Source organism: Plectropomus leopardus, chromosome 6, assembly GCF_008729295.1.
Source record: "Plectropomus leopardus isolate mb chromosome 6, YSFRI_Pleo_2.0, whole genome shotgun sequence".
Lineage (NCBI taxonomy): Eukaryota > Metazoa > Chordata > Actinopteri > Perciformes > Serranidae > Plectropomus > Plectropomus leopardus.
In genome coordinates, this window is record NC_056468.1 from 29,144,731 (window position 1) to 29,168,182 (window position 23,452).

Genomic DNA, 23,452 nt, shown 5'->3' on the forward strand with positions numbered 1-23,452 from the left:
CCCAGTTTGTTTTTGATCATATAAAGAGAATTTCAAAATTAAACCAATAAACTGAACTGTTACCCTGTCATCACTGTTGAAAATGGTAAGAGAGGGTGACAAATTAAAGGAAAAACTAGCAATGTCCCAATCAACAGCCCAAAAGTGTTGTAATAAACAAAATAAATAACTCTCAGACAAATAATGAGCTTAACTAATCAAAATATGTTCCAATTCTATTTCACTGCATTGAATTTCTTATTAAAAAGCTTTATGATACTGTGTTCTTTGTGCCCCCTTGTATAACTGTGCAGTAATCTGTGCAACTGCTGATTAATTGTATAATTGTAGTTTCAGTCTTTGAGTGTAGGCGTGTGGTTCTCAAGCCAAGAGACTAATTTAGTGTGAAGATGTTGCCTTCAGTGGCTCCTCGTAAACTCCAAAATCCCAAAGTTGTATAACAAGGCATAGCTCAAACTTAAGTTAAAAATGTATATGTGAGAACCAGAAAATGAGCTCTGATGAGAGGGAAATAATCCATGATTATTCTGATTATGTATGACAACCTCAGACTAGGCTATTTATGTTTATACATTTATTGTATAACAGAAAAGTTGTCTCCAAGTGAGAGGTTATAAAATCATAACCCAGTTTGTAGCCTGAATACTTTTTTTTTTTTACCACTGGCTTTTAAAACTGCTGTGAAGACTTCAAACCCCATTTTGCCTGGATTTCCCTGCATATAAGTTTAAAAAATTAGCATGACTACATTTTTTTGTGTGTGTATATTGTCAAATATAGAAAGAGTCAAAAATATCATCTTTGCTCTGTCATCTCACGTATTTGGGCATTTTCCTCGTAATATAAAATACTAATAATAATGATAGTATCCTGGATATACCAATGAAAGTACTACTCCAATGATTATGTACCTCACAATGAATTTTGCACACGAACACACACACACACACACACACACACACACACACACATACATGCATACATACACATACATGACCACATGGGTAAAAAAGCAAGACTTTATAATTAATTATAGCACTAATGTAAGTACTCATTAAAACCGGTAACTGAGGAAACACTGCCATAAGTGAGAAAACACCAGAGGCAGGATAAAACCTATAATGTGTATTTGTGTGCTATGTTATTATACTTTAGCTGCATTACCCTCTGTACAATGTCTTTGAGTTCCTTTAAAAGCGCTTCATGAATAATGTGTTATATTATTATTATTATTATTATAAATACAAAGATAACATAAATATATATATTATTAATAAGTTAAATGAATGAAGTACTATAAAATGTAGAGTAAATAAAAGGATAATAGCACAAATAATAATAGATAAAAGTATTAAAAAATAATATACCATCTAGTTAAACGGTCTAAAATGTATGAATCAACAGTCAATAGATAAATAGGTAAAGTTTAGTCAAAAGCCAAACTAAAAAGGTAGATTTTAAGTCTTCTTTTAAAAATTTCTCTTGAGAACAGCACTTGAGTAAATGCTCTTAGTGATACTGTAACACTGGTCACGTATTATTTCACTGTTGATATTTGGATCACTTACACAATCAGCATTTTTTCGGTTGGTGTGTGGGAGACGGTGACATTTCCGCTGGCCCCTGAACGCAGCATCAGTATGGTGGGAGAGGCTGGTTTGTTGACTGACTCGGGGCTTCGGCTCGAGCTGCCACTGGCACACAAGCCGCCGTGTCCGAGTTAAAGCCGTTCAGATGTCAATAAATGTAACTGTCGCTGTACAGCTGAAGCCACCGTTTCTGGCACAAGACGATGATTGACTGCAGATGAATCCCGTGTCACCGGACCAGTAACTGACGCGGTTTCAGCTAGCTTTAGCTTAAGTTGTAAGATTGACAAGATAGACGGCTGAAGTTCCTCCGGAGTGAGATGGGTAACGTCGGGCTAACGAGAGGGAGTTTATGTAGCAGGTTAGCCAGCTGAGCTCGACATGGAAGGGTGATTGTTTCCAGATGGAGCGCTGCCATAAAATAATTTGTTTATTTTGGGCTGTAGTCTGATTTTAAAGAGCTGAAGCAGCAGGGTCTGGTCATAGGTGTCAAACTCTCGTCCTGGCTGCAGCGCTGGCCTAGAAGCTAGCAGCAAGCTAGCCAGCTGCACGCCTGGCTCTTCTACCAAAGTAAGTGTTTACACTCTTTAATAAGTCAACGACAGTTTTATCTGGTTTATTTAAGCGCACTAAGATGGACCTGAAACGCTGGGTGGTTAAGTTGCTGAAAATGTGCATAATGTTTGTTGGTAGCTAACTCACACAGAGGTGGCTCTAGCGTTAAGTTAATCTATTGAAGCTATAACGTTAGCTAACATAGCACGCAGTGGCCTTAATGAGTTTGTTTTGCAGCTAAGTTTCTGATATTTGACTGAATATGTCTATTTTTGCCGTAGATGTATAATGTGCTACTTAAATAGCAATCCTTAGGTAAACACTGAACTTGCTATAACAACAAACATCGTCCAGAAACTGTTGCGTGTTTTTTTTTTTAAATTTTTTGATGTGACACTTATTCACAGTCTTGTAAATGCCCTGGTTTGAAACAGTATTATGCACCTATTTGTGCTCCTGAAAGTCTAAAGAAAATGCATTGTAAACGTAATTGGAGACATTTATTGTAAAATGACATAAGGCATATTGTCAGACACCCTTTGTTTGTTTTGTAGAAGTTGGGAGAATATACCAATTCCACTTATGTCAAAGGGGCCATACCCTTTTTCTCCGTCGTTGTGGGAAATGTCATCAAACAGATGGCTGCATATTTAAGTGTAATATTTCTCTGATCACCAGTGCACCTGTAAGTTCTGAAACACTACTATTATTGACAGAAAATTGACAACCATTTTGATGATCAGTTTTATAGTTTCAGTCACTTAACAAGCTGACCTTTCAGTATTTTCATTTACTTAAAATGTGAAAATTGCAGCTTTTCTTTGTTTTATTTTGTTGTCAATTGAATCTCTTTTTTGCATCTTTTGGAAGCTGTGATTAGTGTTTGTTAAATTTGTCCTGACATTTTAGAGACTGCACAATTAATGAAATGATCAAATTGAAATCAGAATAATCATATTCACTCTTGGCACTTGTGTTTACATGTTTTACAAGTTGGAATTAAGGTGGATGGTATTCATAAATGTCAAAAGGAAAACAAATCTGCAAATAGAGAGAAATTTAGTCATGAATATGAAATGGAGTTCAGTTAATGGCATGAGTATTTATCATCCACTCATGTAAATATTTGGAGAAGGTACCTTTCACAATGATTATGGCCACAGCTTTGCACATCAGGGTGCAGCAATTTCTTTTTTTTACCTTTCTGCCTTAAAGGTGCAATTGGTGAAGCAATTATTTTTATTTGCACAGTGTCTCCCATATCAGCCATTGAAACATGTACTTCTTCAGAGTCCCTCACAGTGTTTACAATTAATCAATTTTGAGGACAGCTTGCTTTATGCAGATTTATTGTTGTGCTGTATTTTTATGTGACTTACTTATGTATATACTAATTGCTTTGGAAAATTTTCTTTTATTTCTCTCTTAATTTATACTCTTCAGTAACCTTGTCAGAGTCATGCTCCTTTTTCTACATTATGTTTTTTTTTTCATTTGCAGTAGAATTTTTTCTGTTCAAACAAGCCTAATTTTACCAACTTTGATTCACTGATGCAACATGAAAAAATTGAGCAAAGATGGTTTTCTTCTACAGCATAATATATGAAAGTTTTTTTAAATGTTGTGTTATTTTTTTTATGCAAAAAAGTTAGTTGCATATAAAAATGAGGATGGGACCCCAGCAGTAATGTAGCCGATGTGTTTAAGATGTGAGAGAAATACAACAGCCACAATTCAACCCTTAGTTGGATATAATACTGTCTTTTAGAGAAGGGAAATAGCAGTGTCTAAATAGCAGCTGTTTGGACAAGCCGATTTAAATTACTCTGCTTTGCCTCTGTTGAGTAGAAAATGTTTATATCTCCCTGAAAGACTTGTATGCAGATCCATGTCCATTTAAACCTTTGTTAGGAACGACAAAGTTAAACATTTGAAACTTGATAAGCTGCATTCCTAAATGTGATGCAACAGGGCTAAATTCTTAATACTCAATTTACAGTAAAACATCTCTGGTTATATTTTATAACTCTTAGAGTTGCCCTATTTCCGAATTAGATTTACAGATTTTATAACCCTTTTGCAGACAATGGTTCCTTTGCAATGCAGCTTTATGTAATGATGGAATTCGATAACAGTTTATGCAACAGTGGACACCATGTAACTTCACTGATCACGATGTTAAATTCATAACACTTTTCCCCAAAAAGAGGCCAGTGTTCCTTCTGCTGACATTTTGCATTTATCTTATTAAAGGTTGCATGTTGTCGATGGCCTCCTTTACAGCCATGGACACTGTGACTGAGACATGCCCTGCGGTGCACCAAAATGGGACCGCCCATCGGGGATCTGCAGACACAAGGCCGGCTGCTGCTGCTGTCCTGAAGCTTCATTTCTACCACAGTAGCCAAGGGACGGCCGACTGCAGCTTCCTCAGCTACCCTCCTGGAGAATATGTGGCTGAGGAGCTGTGTATAGATGCAGCCAAGGCGTGCAGTGAGTACTCCAACCGTGCAAGTCTGCATAATGCATCCCCATTCACGTGTTTTGCTATAACTCGGGGCATAGGTCCCGAGATAAGGTTATCAAGAGGCCACAGTTAAACCTATCAGCAGAAAAATCGTTGGCCTGTTCAGTATTCTCAATGCCTTATTTACAACTTGTGTATCTTCATTTATTCTCTTTAAGGATAGAAATATAGTAGCTTTGCTTGGTGGTTTTTTTTTTTTTTTGTTTGTTTTTTCCAGAGGTAAAATTTTAGAGTCAAAAAGTATGATGCAACTAATAGGCAGAGCAGGGCCGTGCAGGGGGAGGCCAGACGAACCTGCATGTTGTTGGAATCGCATGTGTTTGATGATAAACCAAACACAACTGACATTTTAGTCAATCTTTATTGACCTTTCAGTCACCTGTGTTTGTAATGGAAACAGATAGTTGTCAAGTGTGTGTCCTAAAGTAGGCTATAATCTGTAATGTACTCCTCTTGAGTTTACCCTAAATTTACAGTTTTTACTGTAAACTGTTGTCCATAATATCTGTTGTCAATACATATTGATTCTGAGTATTTGGAACTTTTTTTCACTATCAATTCACCAGTACCAGCTGCCTTTTTATCATTTTTATGATTGCTATTCTATTGTTCTCTGCTCTTAACCAAGAAAAGAAAAGCAGTTGTTGTCAAGTTATAGCCTTACTATATTTATCATTTAATACAAATGATTATGCCATCAATGTCAATTTTCCCCTTGGTATCAAAAACTGTATTGAATATTAATATTTTTGAGGTATTTTATTAAAGTTAGAAATGCCAGTATTGTGACAACATTAAGTTATACTTAGTTTATATAAATGAACACAAAGCAATAGTTTGGATTAAGCTAAAAACACAGGATGGCTAACCTGTGCTGTTTTACAGAACATGTTATGTGTGAGTTAGTGCACGTTTACAGAACATAATGTGTTTTCTCATTCTCGGCTTTAGGTATATCACCTTTGTACTGCAACCTCTTTGGTCTCTTTCGAGAACGCGACCGCCTGTGGTTTTCACCCAACCACATCTTCCAGCTTGACGAAGTTGCTTCTGAAGATGTGTTTTTCAGAATAAGGTTGCTTCTGCATTGCCTCTTTAAATCTTTTCCAGATTGCAATTTAAATATCCTCACTTCTTGACTCACTTATTCTTCTTTGTTACCGTTGACCACAGGTACTACTTCCCTGGCTGGTACAGTGGTGGGGCATCTCGTGCATATCGATATGGGGTTGCCAAGGGGTCAGAAAGCCCGGTCCTTGATGACTTTGTAATGTCTTACCTCTTCTCTCAGGTGAGCACTTCAGCATGCAGCGACCATCTTTATTACATAAACTGGTTTGAAATGATACTTTTTAAATGTACTTTGGGTTATCAAAGATATTTCAGAGTCTGTTTTAATTATCCGGTATTGCAGATGAGACATTAGAGGACAATCAGCCCATATCCTCAACAAGTGGATTGACATAAGTTTTGTTTTAGTTTGGTCACTTCTTCAGATTTCTTCTTTTTTTAAAAAAATATTTATTACTGATAAAGATGGAGAAGTAAACTATGAAACAGGTTCTTTATGTGTGTTTGCTCATGACTGAAACATTTCAGTCAGTTTGAGACACTGTAGTCTGTGCTGTCAAAACAAAGGCTGCCAGCGCAAAGAAGTGGCACCAACATTTGAGCAGACTATACAGTTAAAACAGTCATGTGAGAGTTTTTGTCCTTGTCTGAAACATTTAAGGCAGCCACAGAAAAAGGGGGTTAATACATATTAAAAGGTTAAAGTCAGGCTGCCTCTAAGGATTGATCACTTATGTTACAAATCAGAAAGCTGCTCCAGAGCCTCATGAGTTTGGCAATTCTCAGGTCTAGTGTCATAATTTGATCCAACTGTCATTTTTGGGAGGAATACCCCAACCAAGAATATGTTTGTCTGTTCTGTCTGCCTTCCTTAAGCCCATTATCTCCTACAGAAGAGGTAAAATTAAAAATTAAAAATCGGCCACATTTTGTCCTGCCTTTTTTTTTTTATAATGACAAAAGTAATTTCTTAAAATAGCTGGGCATCGTAAGCAGATCTGTATGATACATATATTTTTTAATTGTCATTGCAATGTCCACTTGTGTGAGAAAGATGTTGCAAAAGACTACGTTATTGCATTAGGGTAATAATTTGCAAGAGAATATCAGAAGAAAGTTGCACTTTAAAATCTTTTTTCCACTTTATAAAATTCAACAAGCAATTTGTTGTATGTTTTATGATTATACTGAAAGCAGCAGAAAGGCAGAACTGAGTGCACTTAACATATTATTTATCATAATATTGTTACTGTGAATTTTTTAGTCATGGCTAGAGATGTGACTATTTACTGGGTTCACAATACGATTTTCTCACGATTATTTTTTACATACAAAATGAGATTACAGATAAAATAATGACTGAAAAATATGTTATTAATTATTTTGAACAAAAAATATACAGAATACTTTTCTATATCAAATTAAAGAATCCCTTAATATTTCTGAGGTAGGGTATAAATACAAAACAAAAACTATGCAATGAATGCATTTCTGGACATTCACAATGTCCCCCAAAAAAAAAAAACCTTTCACTTTGGACCCTCAGTCAAGACAGGATTTGTACAAACCACACTGAAATAGCAAGGAGGTGTGTATACTGTAGGTGAATCCAGGTAACTGGAGCCAGTATTGTGAGTGGAGCTGAACCCTGAGTGAACTAAAGGATTATGTGGAATTATGCTTGTGGAAATCTGCCCTGGTGGCACGGGACAAGCCTGAAAGAGAGAAGGGAAGCACAGCTACGGCGGGTCATCTGAGGGTGTCGCATGCTGTGTGTATGCAGCCATTAAGCCATGAGACATACTTATATTAACTCTGGACAGATGTTGTGTTTTGCTGTGTGAAGGATATGTTGAATTCCTCACAGTCTAATCTACAGCTATGTTTGTGATAAAGTGAGGCTGTTATGACTTCAGAGGGGAAACGTGTCTCAACAGTAAAACAAACTACTCTCTGTGTGCAGTGGAGGAACGACTTTGTCAACGGCTTTGTGAAGATCCCTGACTCCCATGAGACTCAAGAAGAGTGCCTCGGTATGGCTGTGCTCGATATGACAAGAACAGCCAAAGAGAGACAGACGTCACCGCTGGACATCTACCACACGATAAGGTACAAGTGAAAAACAAAAGCTGCTTTTGATTCTTGGGGAGTTCTATGAAATAATCAACAACTAAGCACTAATTGATTTGTTGGTGCAACTGGTGCCAAAACAAAATCTAATTTTCATCACTGTTAACAAGAAATTGCTTTTTAGACAGCTTACTTTGAGGAAAATTTGGGCTTACCCCTGATAGATTCGAATCATCAGTCGTAGAACCGTTAGTCGACAGGGATTCGTCAACTTAGGCGTTTGTTTTTTGTTTGATTTGGGTCAGTGATTGTGCAGGTTTCTTTTTCCTGGATTTAGCTGCAGAGTGAGCGTTACTTGCTTTCACACTGTTCTCCGGCAGCTGCTGATACAGGGTAAGGAGTAAGTCCAGGAGGAAGAAAAGCTTCGCCCGCTCAGGCCTCGAGATAACATTGTTTTTTGTTTTCTGCCTAGAAGTGGTGAATTCACAGTTCACACTAACTCAGTACGACACAGGTTCTGGCTTTTGTTTGATATGTAGTGATGGCAAAAAATGTTGCTGCTCATTTGTGATCCATAGTTAGCTCACGTTAGCTCAGAGGGCTACCTTGGCTGGTTTACTATATTGCATGACCATCACTGTCAGCCAGAACATCCCGTTAACCCTGCTCAGACTCCCAAATTTTGTATAGAAAAAAAGGAACAAAAAGTCGAATATTGGGATTATACCGCCAAATCCGGTTTGACTGACATAATTCTTAGTTGGAATTAATTCCAGCATAGTGATTTCAAAATTTCTTTACAAACAGTAACCGACAATTCCTGCAAAATGTTCCTTTAATATTATAATAATTACATATTTCAAAGAAAAATCACTGTCTCCAGCCAAAATACGAAGTGCATGAGTGATACAAAAATTTAAAACAATAGAATTTATGCTGATACATAAAAAATTTGATTTACCGGTCGATCTTCGTTCCTACCCTCACCTATGATCACGAGCTTTGGGTAGTGACCGAAAAAACCCTCACCCTTCTCACCCTTAGAGATAGGGTGAGAAGCTCGGTCATCCGGGAGGAGCTCGGAGTAGAGCCGCTGCTCCTCCGTGTTGAGAAGAGCCAGATTAGTTGGCTTCCCTGGTGAGGTGTTCAGGGCACGTCCCAATGGTAAGAGGCCCCGGGGAAGACCCAGGACACGCTGGAGAGACTATGTCTCTCAGCTGGCCTGGAAACGCCTCGGGATCCCCCGGGAATAGCAGGACGAAGTGGCCGGGGAGAGGGAAGTCTGGGCTTCCCTGCTTAGTCTGCTGCCCCCGCGACCCGACTCCAGATAAGTGGAAGAAAATGGATGGATGTATGGACTTAAAAAAATAATGTTTTCCTCTTGCTTACTTCTAGCTACAAGTCCTTCTTGCCAAAGGACATGAGAGCTCAGATACAGGACTGCAACTTCTTGACACGCAAGCGAATCCGCTTCCGCTTCAAGCACTTCATCCAGCAGTTCAGTCAGTGTCGGACCACAGCGCGCGACCTCAAGCTCAAGTACCTCATCAGCATGGAGTCCCTGGAGAGGGCTTTCTACACAGAGACCTTCCAGGTCAGAGAACCATCCAGCGGACAGCTCGTCATCCTGGTGGCAGCGGACAGCGGCATCCAGTGGTGTCGAGAGAAACTAAAAGATTCTGATCAGGTTGGTTTCATGAGTGCTTAATTTTTCTTTTGTCGTGATGTGTATTACATATTGGACATTTAGCTGACTTTCACAGATAGCCTTTGATTTCCAAATTACCAACACAAAAAACAGCAAAGGAACATCAGTGCAAAGGTCATAATGTCTGGAAACCCAAAAATGGCCCTCAAAATTATTTGATTTTAAAATAATCTACACAAACTGTGTTTATTTTAATACAGGAATATGTCCCCTAACTGAATTTTTCGTCTATGTGTGTCTTAAAAAGCGACAATACTTGTTACTGGGATAAATTCATTGCTGGTTTCTTCCCTTTGGAGGCATTACTTATAATATAATCTTTTTTTAATTCTGCTGTTCTCCAAGAAGCTGCAGACCTTGTGTGACTTCCCTGATGTCACTGACATCAGCATCAAACAGGCCAGCAAGGAGGTGGCTGCGGAGAGCCGGGTGGTCACCATCAACAAACAAGATGGCAAAAATCTGGTAATTTCACTTGTTGGACATCTGGTTCTACATTGTTGAAATCAGGCAGATAAACCATTCTTTTGATCACCGTATGAATAAGTACCATATGTAAAAGTAGAAAAACTTGGCGGACATAAGCAAAATTTAGAGTTACATTGATTCCTACCCTACTTTCAAAGCAACGAGAAATATAGCACACAGTTTGGAGGTAGATGGAAAATGGTGGAAGTTTCCGCATCATGTCTGAAAGTGCTCTTTGTGTATCACAGGAGGTGGAGTTCCCCAGCCTGTCCGAGGCTCTCTCCTTTGTGTCTCTTATCGATGGCTACTATCGGCTGACTACAGACGCACATCACTACCTCTGCAAAGAAGTAGCTCCTCCTCGGCTCGTGGAGGCCATCACTTCACATTGCCACGGTCCCATCTCGTAAGTTAACACTAACAAAGCTTCCCCTATATTTTAGCAACAGCTTTAATAAGGGTGGTAAATTTTAATTAATTTAAAGGCAGACAATCAAACTACAGTACATGATAGGAATTACTTGTTTTGCTGATTTTTGTTGCTTGTACTGCCTCAGATTTGTAAACACAAATCAACAGTCCCTCGTGATTAGCCAGACCAAAAAAAAAAGTTTAAATTGGCACAGTAGCAAATTTGCAGTATATTGTACATCATTTATGTGTTTCAAAATTGCTGCCAAAATTTATCAGCATTCCTCAGGTGGTTTGTATCCGTGACATGTCCTAAGAGATATGGCTGTATTCGTCTGCAGAGATGCAGATAAATAACCTGCTGTGACTGTTTTTCATTTTGTTTTTGCAGAATGGAGTTTGCCATCAACCGGCTTCAGAGGTGTGGAAACAAACGAGGACTGTACATTTTGAGATGTAGCCCCAAAGACTTCAACAAATATTTTCTTACTTTCCCTGTTGAGGTAGGTAACTCTCACCTGTGGTAGCATATTTCTATCTTAGAGGAGAGTAGAAACTGAAACACGGTAAAAAAAAAATTTCCTGTTGTGTGTCATCCAAATCCATTATAAAGGCATTTGGCCTGGACTTTTTATTTTATCAGCTGTGTGTGTCTTTGTTCTGTTGAGCTCTTGGTATGTGGGACTTAGACTGGGTATTGTTGGAAATGTGTACTTATTGGTGCCAGTACAGTTCCTCAGTTTCAGAAGCAACACCAAAACATTTTTCAGGACCTCACTTTGTTGTTTTTGCTAATTTAAACACTTTTTTCTTTTTTTTTCTCCCCAAAATCGAACCAAGTTTCTCTTACATCATTGTGACTTATTATTGTTGTGACACACAGAAGAACTTGGCCTAACTAAAATAAAAACAGTCAAAATTATCATTTAAATCATAGAATATCTGATCTAAGAATAAGTAAACAAGACTACAGCCATGCTCAGACTGATAATATCACTGTTCCCAAAAACACAGCCTCCTCATTTAACTGACACCGACAGCCAGCCAAGACAAAAAAAGTCAGCTTTTTGCAACACATATCACCGCTGATTCCCCACCCCGTGTGTTTTCATTACAGAGCCAAATCCACCTGGACTAGTGTCACACTCAGAATCTTACTTGTTGTCATCTAAATGTTGATTCCATGACTGAAACTTATTGTGTGCATCCTCTCTGTGTCTGCTGCTTCAGGTGTATAACGCTGTAGAATACAAACACTGTCAGATCACCAGGTCTGCCAGCGGGGAGTTCAACCTCAGTGGAACCAAAAGAAACTTCAGCAGCTTGCAGGAGCTTCTCAGCTGTTACCAAAAGGAAACTGTGCGCTCTGACAGCGTCATTTTCCAGTTCAGCAAGTGCTGTCCACCGAAATCCAAAGGTAAAACTAGCAGACTGGATTCATTATATTTTAAAAGATCAGTAAACATCAGCAAAGACTGTATGTGCTACTGTCTAATGTGAAATGTAAAAATCAAACTCGTTATGTACTGATAGGTATTAAAATTAAAGTAGGCAATATGTATTAATATAGACAAGTTTCCCAGAGATTACTTTTTGAGGTGTACACACAGATGTGGCAGCAAACAATATTGCAGGTATAGAAGAGTAGAAGACATGATGGATGGAAAATGTTCAGTATTCATAATAAGAAAACACCCCTCATTATCACTGTTTATCCTGTCATTTATAAGCACACAAGTTGTTAGTTTAGCTGACTGGACATCTTTATCACATCTATGCTGAATCACTCAAAAGTGTCTCAGTCCTTCTTTGAAATCAAACCAGAACTTGTCTGAGCTGGAAATGAAATAGTGTCATTTTTCACAGAAATTGTTGATGAAGAAATGCAGAGTTTCAACATGTCACACACTCCATCTCTGACTCACATAATTGTTTCTCAAGTTTTTCTGTCATTTGGTCTTGTAAGTTTTGATCTCTTTCAGTTTAGGAAACTATAAATGTTTTTCTACAACATTTTGTCTTTTCTCCCCACTAACAGAAAAGTCCTGCCTCCTCGTGTGCAGGAACAACAAGGGCTCCGAAGTGCCTCTGTCTCCGTCTCTACATCGACATAACATCAGTCAGATGGTGTTTCACAAGATCAGGAAAGAAGATCTGGAATTTGTAAGCTTAGTTTGCATTTTAGGGACTATCATATATCTGCATTTGCTCATCTAACCAATAATTCTGTGCATGAAATGTATTGAAATTCCCTATTTCTGTTGTGTTACTAAATTACTAAACCACAGTCGTGGATTTTATCTTAATGCTCTCAATTAAATTTAAAAAAAACAATCACTTGTTAAGGGTTAGCACCTAATGTTTGCAATAATGTTCTTCCTGTCAGATGGAGAGTTTAGGTCAAGGAACTTTTACAAAGATCTTCAAAGGGGTCCGAAAGGAGCTGGGAGATTATGGACTCCACCAAACTGAAGTTGTCATGAAAGTCCTGGACCAGGCCCACAGGAACTACTCTGAGGTCTGTGGCTTTTAAAGATGTGCACATCCTTTTGTTCTGTTAATAAAACACAAATAATTTGTTTTTCTATCTTCTCTTGTCCTGCAGTCTTTCTTTGAAGCTGCCAGCATGATGAGCCAGCTGTCCCATAAACATCTGATCCTAAACTATGGCGTTTGTGTCTGTGGAGAAGAGAGTAAGTCAGCTTTGGATATGCGCTCTCAACTTGTTGTGCTATAGGCAACACTGTGTGTCCTCGTTTGTCCTTACAGTGAGAAGGAACAAGAGAGAGCTCTAGTACCCATTCGTGTGACGAACATTGTGAGCTTATGTCGTTACGATCTAATAAGTCAAGAGTCCAGCACACTTTGCTATAATCTTGACTGAAGTCTATGAGCTCGAGGCTCAGAGTAGTGCTTAAACCAAAGGCATGGTGGGCTATTCTTAGGGGGATTACAATACTCTGCCCCAGAAACTTTTAACGGGCTCTGCTCTCTCTTCAACTCAGAGGACCCCTGCTGCTACTCTAGGTGTCTTTTTAGGTTCTCATTCACATGCCTGTGTTGCATTCTGTTTTTATTATCAGAATTAACATTAATTCACTGGAATTTCCAGTATGATTTGTAAAGAAATGACAAATCTCAAAACTTTGAAAAAATGGCCACTTAGAAATGGCCTTGCACCTGTAGAGTTATACACAATTTCCAGTCTAATTACAACAGAGCATTTTACAGCTGTCTGAAACCCCAAGAATACCCCCCCAGTGTTTGTTTTACAGTAAGAAATCTTTCGTAGAGTTTTCAGAGGTGCCACTCTTGAAAATATAATCAACTGAACCGGGTCTGAAATAAACACAGACCAAGCGCCAAATGCGGGTATATTTTCAGTTTGGCAAGTAAATTTTGGAAGGCGTTCTGCCACACTGGTATGTTTTTACCAAAATAGTCACATTGTCAAAAACTGCTGAGAGTCTCTACTGCATTTGGTTTTATTTACAGGTGCAATGCTCCAGTCTTCTGCTATCTGTGTCAAGAGTTTGACATGCACGCGCACACACACACACACACACACACTACCTGATGTGTTTTTATTCAAGTCTAAACAAAGCCATGAAGCTGATCGTCTCTAGCTCTCCTACTTTACATATGTGACATCAGCTACTCTATTAAACTATCCGTTGCCAAAGGTCTGACTCTATCAGGTGCAAAGAAGGGAGTGATTTAGGTAGAGAGTGAGGAGTCTGAGGAGGAGCTTTAAGTTGAATTAAATGATTAAGCATCAGATGACTTTACAAAACATGCAAATTTACTTTTATCTTTGATCCTTAGTTACATTTAATAGCAAATACTTAAGTAGAATTTAGAGATTGTTGAGTTGTATTCAGACTTTAACTGATTAACTGTTGATGAATAAATTAAAATAGTTTTTCTTTTATCTCAATTAAGTGCACTGAAGCAGGGCTAGGGTTAGTGTGACACAGAAAGGTAATTCATTATTTTGGCTGGTGAATTTCCATCTACCTGTCCCCTTTGCCTATGAATCAAAAAATTAACTTCAGATAATGTTACCAAGCATACTACAACATTTTTCTCCCTTCACTCGTTTTCTTAACTAAGTGAAAAATACTAAAAACAAGTATGGAATAATGTTGCAATACGTTACCAAAACAAAGTCACCAATATGAATGACAATGGGTGCGCCAAATAGAAGTATAAATACACAAAGTGATGCCTCACATCAGTGGTAGATGATGTGAATGATATTGTCAGATTCTCAGCTGTCCTTGAGAAAGCCCTTTAATTCCTGCTCTCTGTGAATTTGGTTAACACCATTTTCAAAGTGGATCTTAACGGTAATAACATTATGTAGAGTTAAATGGATATGTTTAAGAATTGGGCTCTAACTGCAAAGCCCTGTAATGATTTTTAATCTCAGTTGAAAGAAACTGTTTCTTTTAGACATCATGGTGCAGGAGTATGTGAAGTTTGGTTCGCTGGACATCTACCTGAAGAAGAACAAGAACTCGATAAACATCCTGTGGAAGCTGGAGGTGGCTAAGCAGCTGGCCTGGGCTATGAACTTCCTGGTAGGAGTCTGTGTGTGTCACTAGATTTAAAGCCAAGTTATTGCTCACATCTAATTTGGTGTTCATATCATTGTAAAATAAACTAACAGCAAATCGTGAAAAGAAACTGTAGATGATGTTCTCCGTGTTGGTAAAAAACTGATTAATCTCTCATTTTCTGCCCCTGCAGGAAGAAAAGCATCTTGTCCACGGGAATATCTGTGCTAAAAATGTTCTTCTGATCAGAGAGGAAGACCGGCGGGCTGGAAACCCCCCCTTCATCAAACTGAGTGACCCTGGCATCAGCATCACCGTCCTGCCCAAAGAAAGTGAGTTTATGTCCATCCTCAGCTTAATTGTAATATACCTCTTTAATCAGCAGGGGGCAACTGTCTGACACGGTTGTGATGGTACCTTCTTAAATCCACATTGCATATGGTTGCTTAATTTTGGTGCTTACTTTATTACAGAGAATACAGGTCAAATAAGGTAAGACACTAGCTGCTAAAATAAAGAAAACAATTTGTAATGCAGGAATGGTTTCTGCAATGTATTTAATCATTGCATAAAATCAAACAGAATCAACTGAAGTTTTGCCTGAAAATGTCAGTAAACCCTTCCTTTACTATTAAAGCACTAACAGTCTGTGTCTTAAATGTACTTGTGTGTGATCAGTCCTGATCGAGAGGATCCCCTGGGTGCCCCCTGAGTGCGTTGAGGACCCTGCCAACCTGAGCCTGGCTGCAGACAAGTGGAGTTTTGGCACCACACTGTGGGAGATCTGCAGCGGTGGGGAGAAACCTTTAGCAACACTGGACAACTCTAAGGTAGGGCTGGCTGCTGTGAACTGAAATATAGACTCTTTCTAAGTATGTCACGGTATGTGATTTTCTTTTCTTTTTTTCCACCTGTCAGTAATTTCAGTTTCAATAAACAGTGCATTCAGACTAAATGCAAGAAGCATTCAGACAAACTTGCTTCTGTCATTAAATTTCGCAGAACAAGTTCAATTGTCTGCATTTTTTTGCATCCTTAATAAGCTTTTAAAGAGAGTTTGGATCAAGAAACAGTGAAGAAAATACAGAAAGACCTGCAGGACACATACTGTATATCTGCAACAAGAGAGCAATGGAGCACACAGTATCACTTCAGAACTCAGATAGCTCACTTTCAGCAGTTCAGACAGTAATATTCAGGTGGATGATGATGACGAGGAGGAGGATGTGACAGGATGAAGATCGAACGCAGACAGAGAGAGCGACAGTGTGGAGGCAAATGAGAGACATAGGGAGACAAAAGAGAGACACACGGAGACAGTGAGAGCCAGGGAGGTAACTCCAGTGGAGACAAGTAAGGCAGTAAAAGTGTCTGCATATTGCAAGTATTTACAATGACAAAAACTATACAATGCATTGGACTCTGTGTGCCAGGTGTCTGTATGACAGGGCTTTTTTCAATGGACTCAGTGTGCAAAGGCCTTTAGTCTGGACAGGCAGAAAATGATAAAACAGGCATTCATGTGTGTGTGATGATTTGGTCTCATTCAGCACAATGTGTAAAGCCAAAATGTTACTGATACTTGTGTTTGTTTCTGCAACAGGTATGCGCATGCGTGTAAAGTGTAAAAAGTACATTTAAACAAATGCAACTCCAAAATCATTACAAAATCATTAAAAAATAATCAAAATATAATGGTTATGTGATTTGCATTCTCAGGCGTGTTTGAATGGATGGAGATTATTTCTGAAACAGATAACTAGATTGTGTACGGAGACTGTTCACGACTGTTTTACTGAATTTCTCCATCTGGGATTAATAAAGGTTCATCTTTAACGCCATTTCAAAAAAGGACAACAAATAAGAGATAGCCCAAAATGCAGTAGGTGGTAGTACTAGTAGTCAGTTTCTAAGCGTCAAACATTTCTGTGCACTGAAGCCCTGATTTTTTTGTACCAAAAATAGACTGTATTGTATTTAGACTTTATATCATGACCCAACTCTACATGCTAACTCTTAATGTCGTCTGACAGAAAACCCTGTTCTACGAAGACCACCACCAACTTCCTGCACCAAAGTGGACTGAGCTGGCTAATCTGATAACCAGCTGCATGGACTACGAGCCCACGTTCAGGCCCTCATTTCGTGCTGTTATCCGTGACCTCCACAGCCTCTTCACACCAGGTTGGTCTATATGCAGCTAATGGCATCAATGAGGCATCAAATCTAGGTGACACCAGTGAGGAATCTCATATTTATCATCGTGTATTCAGAAGCATGTCTGTTGGGATGGTGTTCAAGGAAATCTTCAGCATTTAGGGAATGTTTTCCTACTGAAAGTTAGATGAGAAAATCAGTATCAATTTAATTTCTGTGATTATTGCAGATATTGGTCCAAAACACTATTAGCTTAGCTTGTAGATGTTGATTAACTTGATTTCTGTCCATTTATCTGTTGAATGTACCTGATTTTTGTCTTTTTGTCCTCAGACTATGAGCTGATCGTGGACAGTGACATCCTGCCAAACAGGACGGTGGGCTCTGGATGGTCGACAGGCGGTTTTGAGAGCCAGGAGCCAGCTCAGTTTGAAGAAAGACACCTCATATTCCTACAGCAGCTTGGCAAGGTATGAAGAAGTGTGGAAACTGTGCTTTTTGTGAGGAAATCAATGCATATTAATATGCTCCAACTTGTGGCCCCTTTTCCTCTTGCAGTAAGTTTTTGTTTGACATATGTTTTCATGACTTGTACTCTTGAATCAGACCTACATGGTCCTGGAAGAGCTAAAAAATACTTTGTTTTGACACTTTGAAGTGAGATTTTCTAACAGAAACACATTGCAGTATATAACTTGCCATGAAATGTAGTGTTTTTCAAAATGTCACTTCCATTGCAAGATGCTTTATATCAGAAATTCTTGAGTTTAATATATTTTTAACATGCAATTTTGGGAATGAACCCTAAACCCAGGCTGAGTTTGTGCCAGATTGTGATGATGTATCTTTTAAGGTCAATCCGATTTCAGTGAAGTCAGGTTGATCATTTTCTTTATTAAAGTGGTATTATGGTTTCTTTACTTATATATTTTGAGTGGATTATCATATTTTATAGTGCACAGTGTAGATTTTTGTCTCTCTTTTGTGTCTAATGTTATGTCATTTTATTGCTAGTAATGTAGCAGTTTGTCAGCCTTTTACAAATTTGCAGATATAGTAACTTTAGTCCATCAAAAGACAAAGCACTCTTCTCCTCTTCTCCTCTACACCATGCTTTGTTCACCAGACATTTTCGGCTGATACACTGGAAAAGAGTTGTGTGATGCGCTTTAATTTTGATTAACTTGCATTGAAGCTCACACTGGTCTTTACCTCGCTGTTTGTTCTCTCTTAAAGTAAGAAACAAAGTATAAAATCAAACTATAAGTAAAAAAATGACATCTTATTTATGTTGGTCTTCTTTTCAAGGGAAATTTTGGCAGCGTGGAGATGTGTCGATATGACCCTCTTCAAGACAACACCGGAGAAGTCGTGGCTGTGAAGAAACTCCAGCACAGCACCGCAGAGCACATACGAGACTTTGAGCGAGAGATAGAGATCCTGAAATCTCTACAGCATGAAAACATCGTCAAGTACAAAGGCGTTTGCTACAGTGCAGGTACAGCTGACCTTCGTTCTTCTGATGATCCAGAACTGAAAACGTTTCCTGATTTGGGAGGAGAAAATTAAGAATTTACAAACAAAAAAAAACTTGCACATGTCCCCCTTCAACTACATTACGATGTCTGTATACTGTAAGATACTGCATGTTTATTTGTATTTTTTTACCACTTCTCGTAACAAGCAGAACAAGACTTTGGTTTTTGGTGCATTTAGTGTAGCTATACTTACTATAAAGGGGAAGTATTGAACATAAAAATCCATGCCTATTTAATGATAAACAAGCTACATATATCAAGTATAATTTTATAATTTCTTTAGGACGACGAAATCTCCGCCTCATCATGGAATATCTGCCCTTTGGAAGTCTGCGAGATTACCTCATGAAAAACAAGGAGAGGATCGACCACAAGAAGCTCGTGCATTACACTTCTCAGATCTGCAAGGTACCTCTGTTTGTCCAGGTTCGTCACCGCTGATCACCGGTGCCACAGATCCAAAAGTATGTTGTTTTTCGTACGTGTGTTTACAGGGAATGGAGTACCTATCTAGTAAGCGGTATATCCACAGAGACCTGGCAACACGGAATATCCTCGTGGAGAGTGAGCTGAGGGTCAAGATCGGAGATTTCGGCCTCACGAAAGTTTTGCCTCAGGACAAAGAGTACTACATGGTCAAAGAGCCAGGAGAGAGTCCCATATTCTGGTCAGACTTAACACTGTTATTTTTTATCCTTTTTGGTAATTTTGTTTCTTCCTTAGCAGAGGTCTCCTCACGAGGCTCCTGCTAAACAGGTGTGATTTTATTTAAGAAATCAATTTTTAAGGTTTGATACATTTCCCGTTGTAGCTAAAGTAATCAAAATGAGGAATACTTGTACTATTATTCTCATTTTGAATTGTTTATCCCGTGATACTTTCTTTCCTCAGAGGAGCACAACAGGACAGACAGTCACAGTATGTGCTATTTTGTAGGTACGCTCCTGAGTCGTTGACGGAGAGTAAATTCTCAGTGGCGTCAGATGTCTGGAGTTTTGGGGTGGTGCTCTATGAACTCTTCACCCACAGTGACAAGAACTCCAGCCCTCCTGCAGTAAGTGATAACACTCACAAGAAGTCCAGTGTGATTTGTGCACAGTGATAACAACGAAACATCATTTCATTTTGAGAGATCTTTAACTGTTTATGCTACACCTGACAAAGTAGATCCTCTGACTCAGTTAATAAGGTCGTACTGTAGGTTGCCGTGTTGACACTAATAACATTTCCCTGCTCAGTTTGCTCCACATTTGTAACATTTATTGCCCAAGTTGTTCAGACATCATGTGCTGTACATTTATCTGTTCACATTTGGAGGAATCTATATTATATTGTCCTTCTCCTTATTTTCTGTAAATCAAATGGATTTCAAATCTGTTTTTGTCTTGGCTGTGACTATTTTCAGGTTTTTATGTCCATGATGGGGAATGACAAACAGGGACAGCTGATTGTTTATCACCTCATCGAGCTCCTCAAATCAGGCAGCAGGCTGCCTCAACCTCTCGGGTGTCCCGCTGAGGTAGGAGCATACACTGCTGTTTCCTCTCTGACTGACTGGATCCTCTTGTCTCATATACGTATATACACTTACACACTGTATACATGATATACTTACACACACAAACACACACCTGATCATGTTCAATACATAGACACATGCACATGCAATCTATTTTATCTGTTCTGTTTTATTTAACTGTTTAGTTGTTTTATGAAGAGAAAGTAATGCCCGCGCACTTATTTAATGCCACAAAAGTTGAATATGGGCCACATTTCGATAGGATTGTAGGATCGAAACATTGTGTTTATTAAACTTTTGTGGCATGGAGATAATTTGTAGGTTTTATTTTGTCTTCATGAACACTGTTTTTTTTTTTTTGTTGTTTTTTTTAAGCTTTGCACCTATGTGATATTTATAAAATTACTTTTCTTCACCCTTTATGTTTGTTGTTTTATAACCTAAATTTCCTAAACCTAAAAAGTCTTAACAGGGACAGGGGGCTAAATAAGCTTAAGTTACATACCCTGTTTACATGATATTTGTTGCATTACTCCCTATGTAAAACATGATGTGCATGGTCGCTGATAAATAACCTGACACCTAATTAAATATAAATTAGTAGGCTAAGTTTTTACAGTATTTTATTAGCCAACATAGGGCCTCGACCGATGACATTGTGTTGCAGCACACACTGAACCACTTCAATCGGGTTGAACTTTTCTGCCAGCTAATGTTCTATTTGTTGCAAAATTTCCCAAAACAAGACAAAATGGAAAGACGTGTTTGCTTCTTTGCGTCTCTCCCTGGCTGTCAGCACTCTCCGCTCCTTCCTTGCATTTGGCACAGTAGCTACCTGAGTTGTTAAATAATACTGTGTGGCTATTAAACTGCACTCTGCTGTAGGTCTCACCATTGCTGTTGTGTATCTTTGTTAACGTTACCTTCTCTATGTCATGGAACATTGCTCCCGTATATTTCCACTTTTTTTTTTTTTTTTGCATTACTACATTTTCTTTGCTGCTTCTTAGTGAAATAACTCTCTAAACATTTTGGACAAAAAAAGAAGACTGGGTTGCAATTCAAGCAACTGCAGCTCAACCTGTTTGACAATTATTTTGCAAGAAATTCTCAGACTGTCTGCCCCAGTAGACAAATGGTTAAGGCAATAACTGCAAAAAAAACAGGGTTTTCACTCCCAATAAGGGGGCACTTGTTGCATGTCATTCCTTCTTTGTCCCATGTTTTGTATGTTTTTTAAAAAAAGACTTCTATTTTCTGTTGCCTCCTGCTCTTTCTCTCAGATACACGAGATCATGGAGGAGTGCTGGGACAACGACCCCGGCTTGCGTCCGTCTTTCAAGGAACTCTCCCTGCGCATTGACCTGTTCAGGGACAGTAAGGAATTTTAGACAGAAAAAAATAACCCAAAGTGCCCTGCTCCTCTGCAACGGAGTCGCTCTTAACATTGTTGCCCCGTTTGCGGTAAAGGCCAAAACGAGGTCCTGCTCCTGCTGAGTGCCAGCGTGTGGTGAAGCAGCGTGTGATTGGAATAGTGGTGGGTCCAAACTAGGACCAGCTCAGAAACTACTGCCAAGGTGCCTTTAAGCAAGGCATTTGTATGGTGGAGCAGAATAGCAGCCGAGTGGAAGTGAAGACTTGGATGCAAAGACCTGTTAATGGTGATGCTGGTTTGGTCAAACATCCTGGATAAAGTTTTAAAAGAAGAGTTCAGGAGTTTGTGGAGACTGTGAGTAGAATATTGCCAGGCCTAAAGCTAGAGACGCTTGTGTCAAACAAGTTGTGTGTGTGTGTGTGTGTGTGTGTGTGTGTGTGTGTGTGTGTGTGTGTGTGTGTGTGTGTGTGCGCGCGCGCGCGTGCGTGCGTGCGCGCGCGCGCGAGAGAGAGAGAGAGCGAGAGAGAGTGAGAGAGAGTGTGTGTTGTGTCCATACAAACAGCTAGCAGGACTAGCCTTTGCCATTAACCTCACCTGAAGAGAAATGGTCTAATAGAGGCGAGTGTTTTCTATGTATGTGTGTATATACCTACAGTATATTTGTGTACATATGTCCAGAAAAATTTTATAATTTTTTAAAATGAAAATATAGTAAATACTATATTTCAACTGCCAGCAAGATGTCAGTATAAATGAAGTACATACAAAGGTGATTTAAAAATCTGTTATTGTATTATGTTTTCATTGTGAGAGGTGGTGTGAAAATTAAAGAACAGTTTAATTCAGTTTTTAGCTCTAAGAAAACTTGTTTTTGCTTTGAAACTCATATCCACATTGTAAATTAAAGTGCTATTAAAACAGCACATTGTGACACCAAAACCAGCTATAAGGCTTGAAAAGAAAATAGCAGAAAGGACAAAGTAATCAAAAAGATCACAATATAAAGAATTTACTAAATTTGAAACATATTTTTAAAAGTTTCTCAATTCACATTAAAATAAAAAGCATATTGCACATTTACATTTTGCTGACTTAGATAGGAGAAGGTAGTCGAGTGTTAAAACCGCTTCTTACAAAGGTCAAGGAAGTTGATCATTAAGATGATACATTGACCTAACCAACTCAAGGTTGAACACACGCTTGTTAACATCCACCCTTCTTAAATGTCTTTACTCATTTCAAACATGTTGTCTAGTAAGTTGAGTCTGGTGTCCTTGCAATCAGCACAACTTCAGGCCATTGCCAAAATATTCAAGCATTTAAGCCATAGTCCACATACCACTGTAGTTCAGGGGAAAGTATTTTAAATATATTCAAGGACTGAAAGTGGAATATGAAGTGATCTAGACCTTATTGGGACAATTTGTTTCAAAGACACTTTAAAAGTCAATTGCCTAAAATTATGATTTAAAGTATGTAGAATAAATAGCAATGACTACTAAAAATATTATCTGTAACCAGCAAAAGTGGTGCATTGTAAATACCAGCCCACTAAGTTAGAGCTACAATGATTGATTTTTTTTTTCTAGTAAATTAGTTGGCTACTAATTTAATACTCAGTCAGATTGAGTAATAATTGAAGGGAAAATAATTCAAAATTCTCTCATTTAAGATTTTTAAACGTGAATATTATCTGGTTTATTAACTCCTCTATCTTTGGGTTATTGACAAAGCAGGACATTTGATGACGTCTCTGTCTTTACGAAACCCTTTCTATTGACATTTTTCACAGTTTTCAGACCGAAAAACTAATCAATTACTAGAGAAAATAATAAACAGATTAATTGACAATAAAAGTAATCAATATTTGCGGCCCTTTATTTTTTTGAGTACAAAATAGAATCT

The 23,452-nt window shown here is 38.4% G+C and overlaps 1 protein-coding gene across 3 annotated transcripts; it reads left to right on the forward strand.

The window, feature by feature from the left end:
- Window positions 1–1,659: 1,659 nt before the first annotated feature.
- On the forward strand, window positions 1,660–22,010 carry jak2b (Janus kinase 2b). 3 transcript variants are annotated; one of them, XM_042487582.1, is made up of 24 exons: window positions 1,660–2,159; window positions 4,398–4,637; window positions 5,623–5,746; window positions 5,845–5,962; window positions 7,706–7,851; window positions 9,208–9,499; window positions 9,866–9,985; window positions 10,237–10,394; window positions 10,791–10,902; window positions 11,630–11,816; window positions 12,438–12,562; window positions 12,786–12,917; window positions 13,005–13,092; window positions 14,855–14,982; window positions 15,152–15,290; window positions 15,637–15,788; window positions 16,992–17,142; window positions 17,449–17,585; window positions 18,424–18,613; window positions 18,937–19,061; window positions 19,148–19,320; window positions 19,590–19,707; window positions 20,059–20,172; window positions 21,456–22,010. In XM_042487582.1, the coding sequence occupies exons 2-24, from the start codon at window positions 4,403–4,405 to the stop codon at window positions 21,561–21,563; spliced, it is 3,372 nt and encodes a 1,123-aa protein (XP_042343516.1). In that variant the 5' UTR covers window positions 1,660–2,159; window positions 4,398–4,402; the 3' UTR covers window positions 21,564–22,010. The 3 variants fall into 3 exon arrangements, with proteins under 3 accessions (XP_042343516.1, XP_042343517.1, XP_042343518.1); XM_042487583.1 differs by having other exon boundaries at window positions 9,869–9,985; XM_042487584.1 differs by having other exon boundaries at window positions 4,428–4,637.
- Window positions 22,011–23,452: the final 1,442 nt, after the last annotated feature.

Coding starts and splice junctions, on each gene's coding strand:
- jak2b (XM_042487582.1), top strand. CDS start 4,403: ATGTTGTCGATGGCCTCCTTTACAGCCATGGACACTGTGACTGAGACA. Junction 10,395..10,790: donor CATTGCCACGGTCCCATCTC/GTAAGTTAACAC, acceptor TTGTTTTTGCAG/AATGGAGTTTGCCATCAACC. Junction 14,983..15,151: donor CCTGGGCTATGAACTTCCTG/GTAGGAGTCTGT, acceptor CTGCCCCTGCAG/GAAGAAAAGCATCTTGTCCA.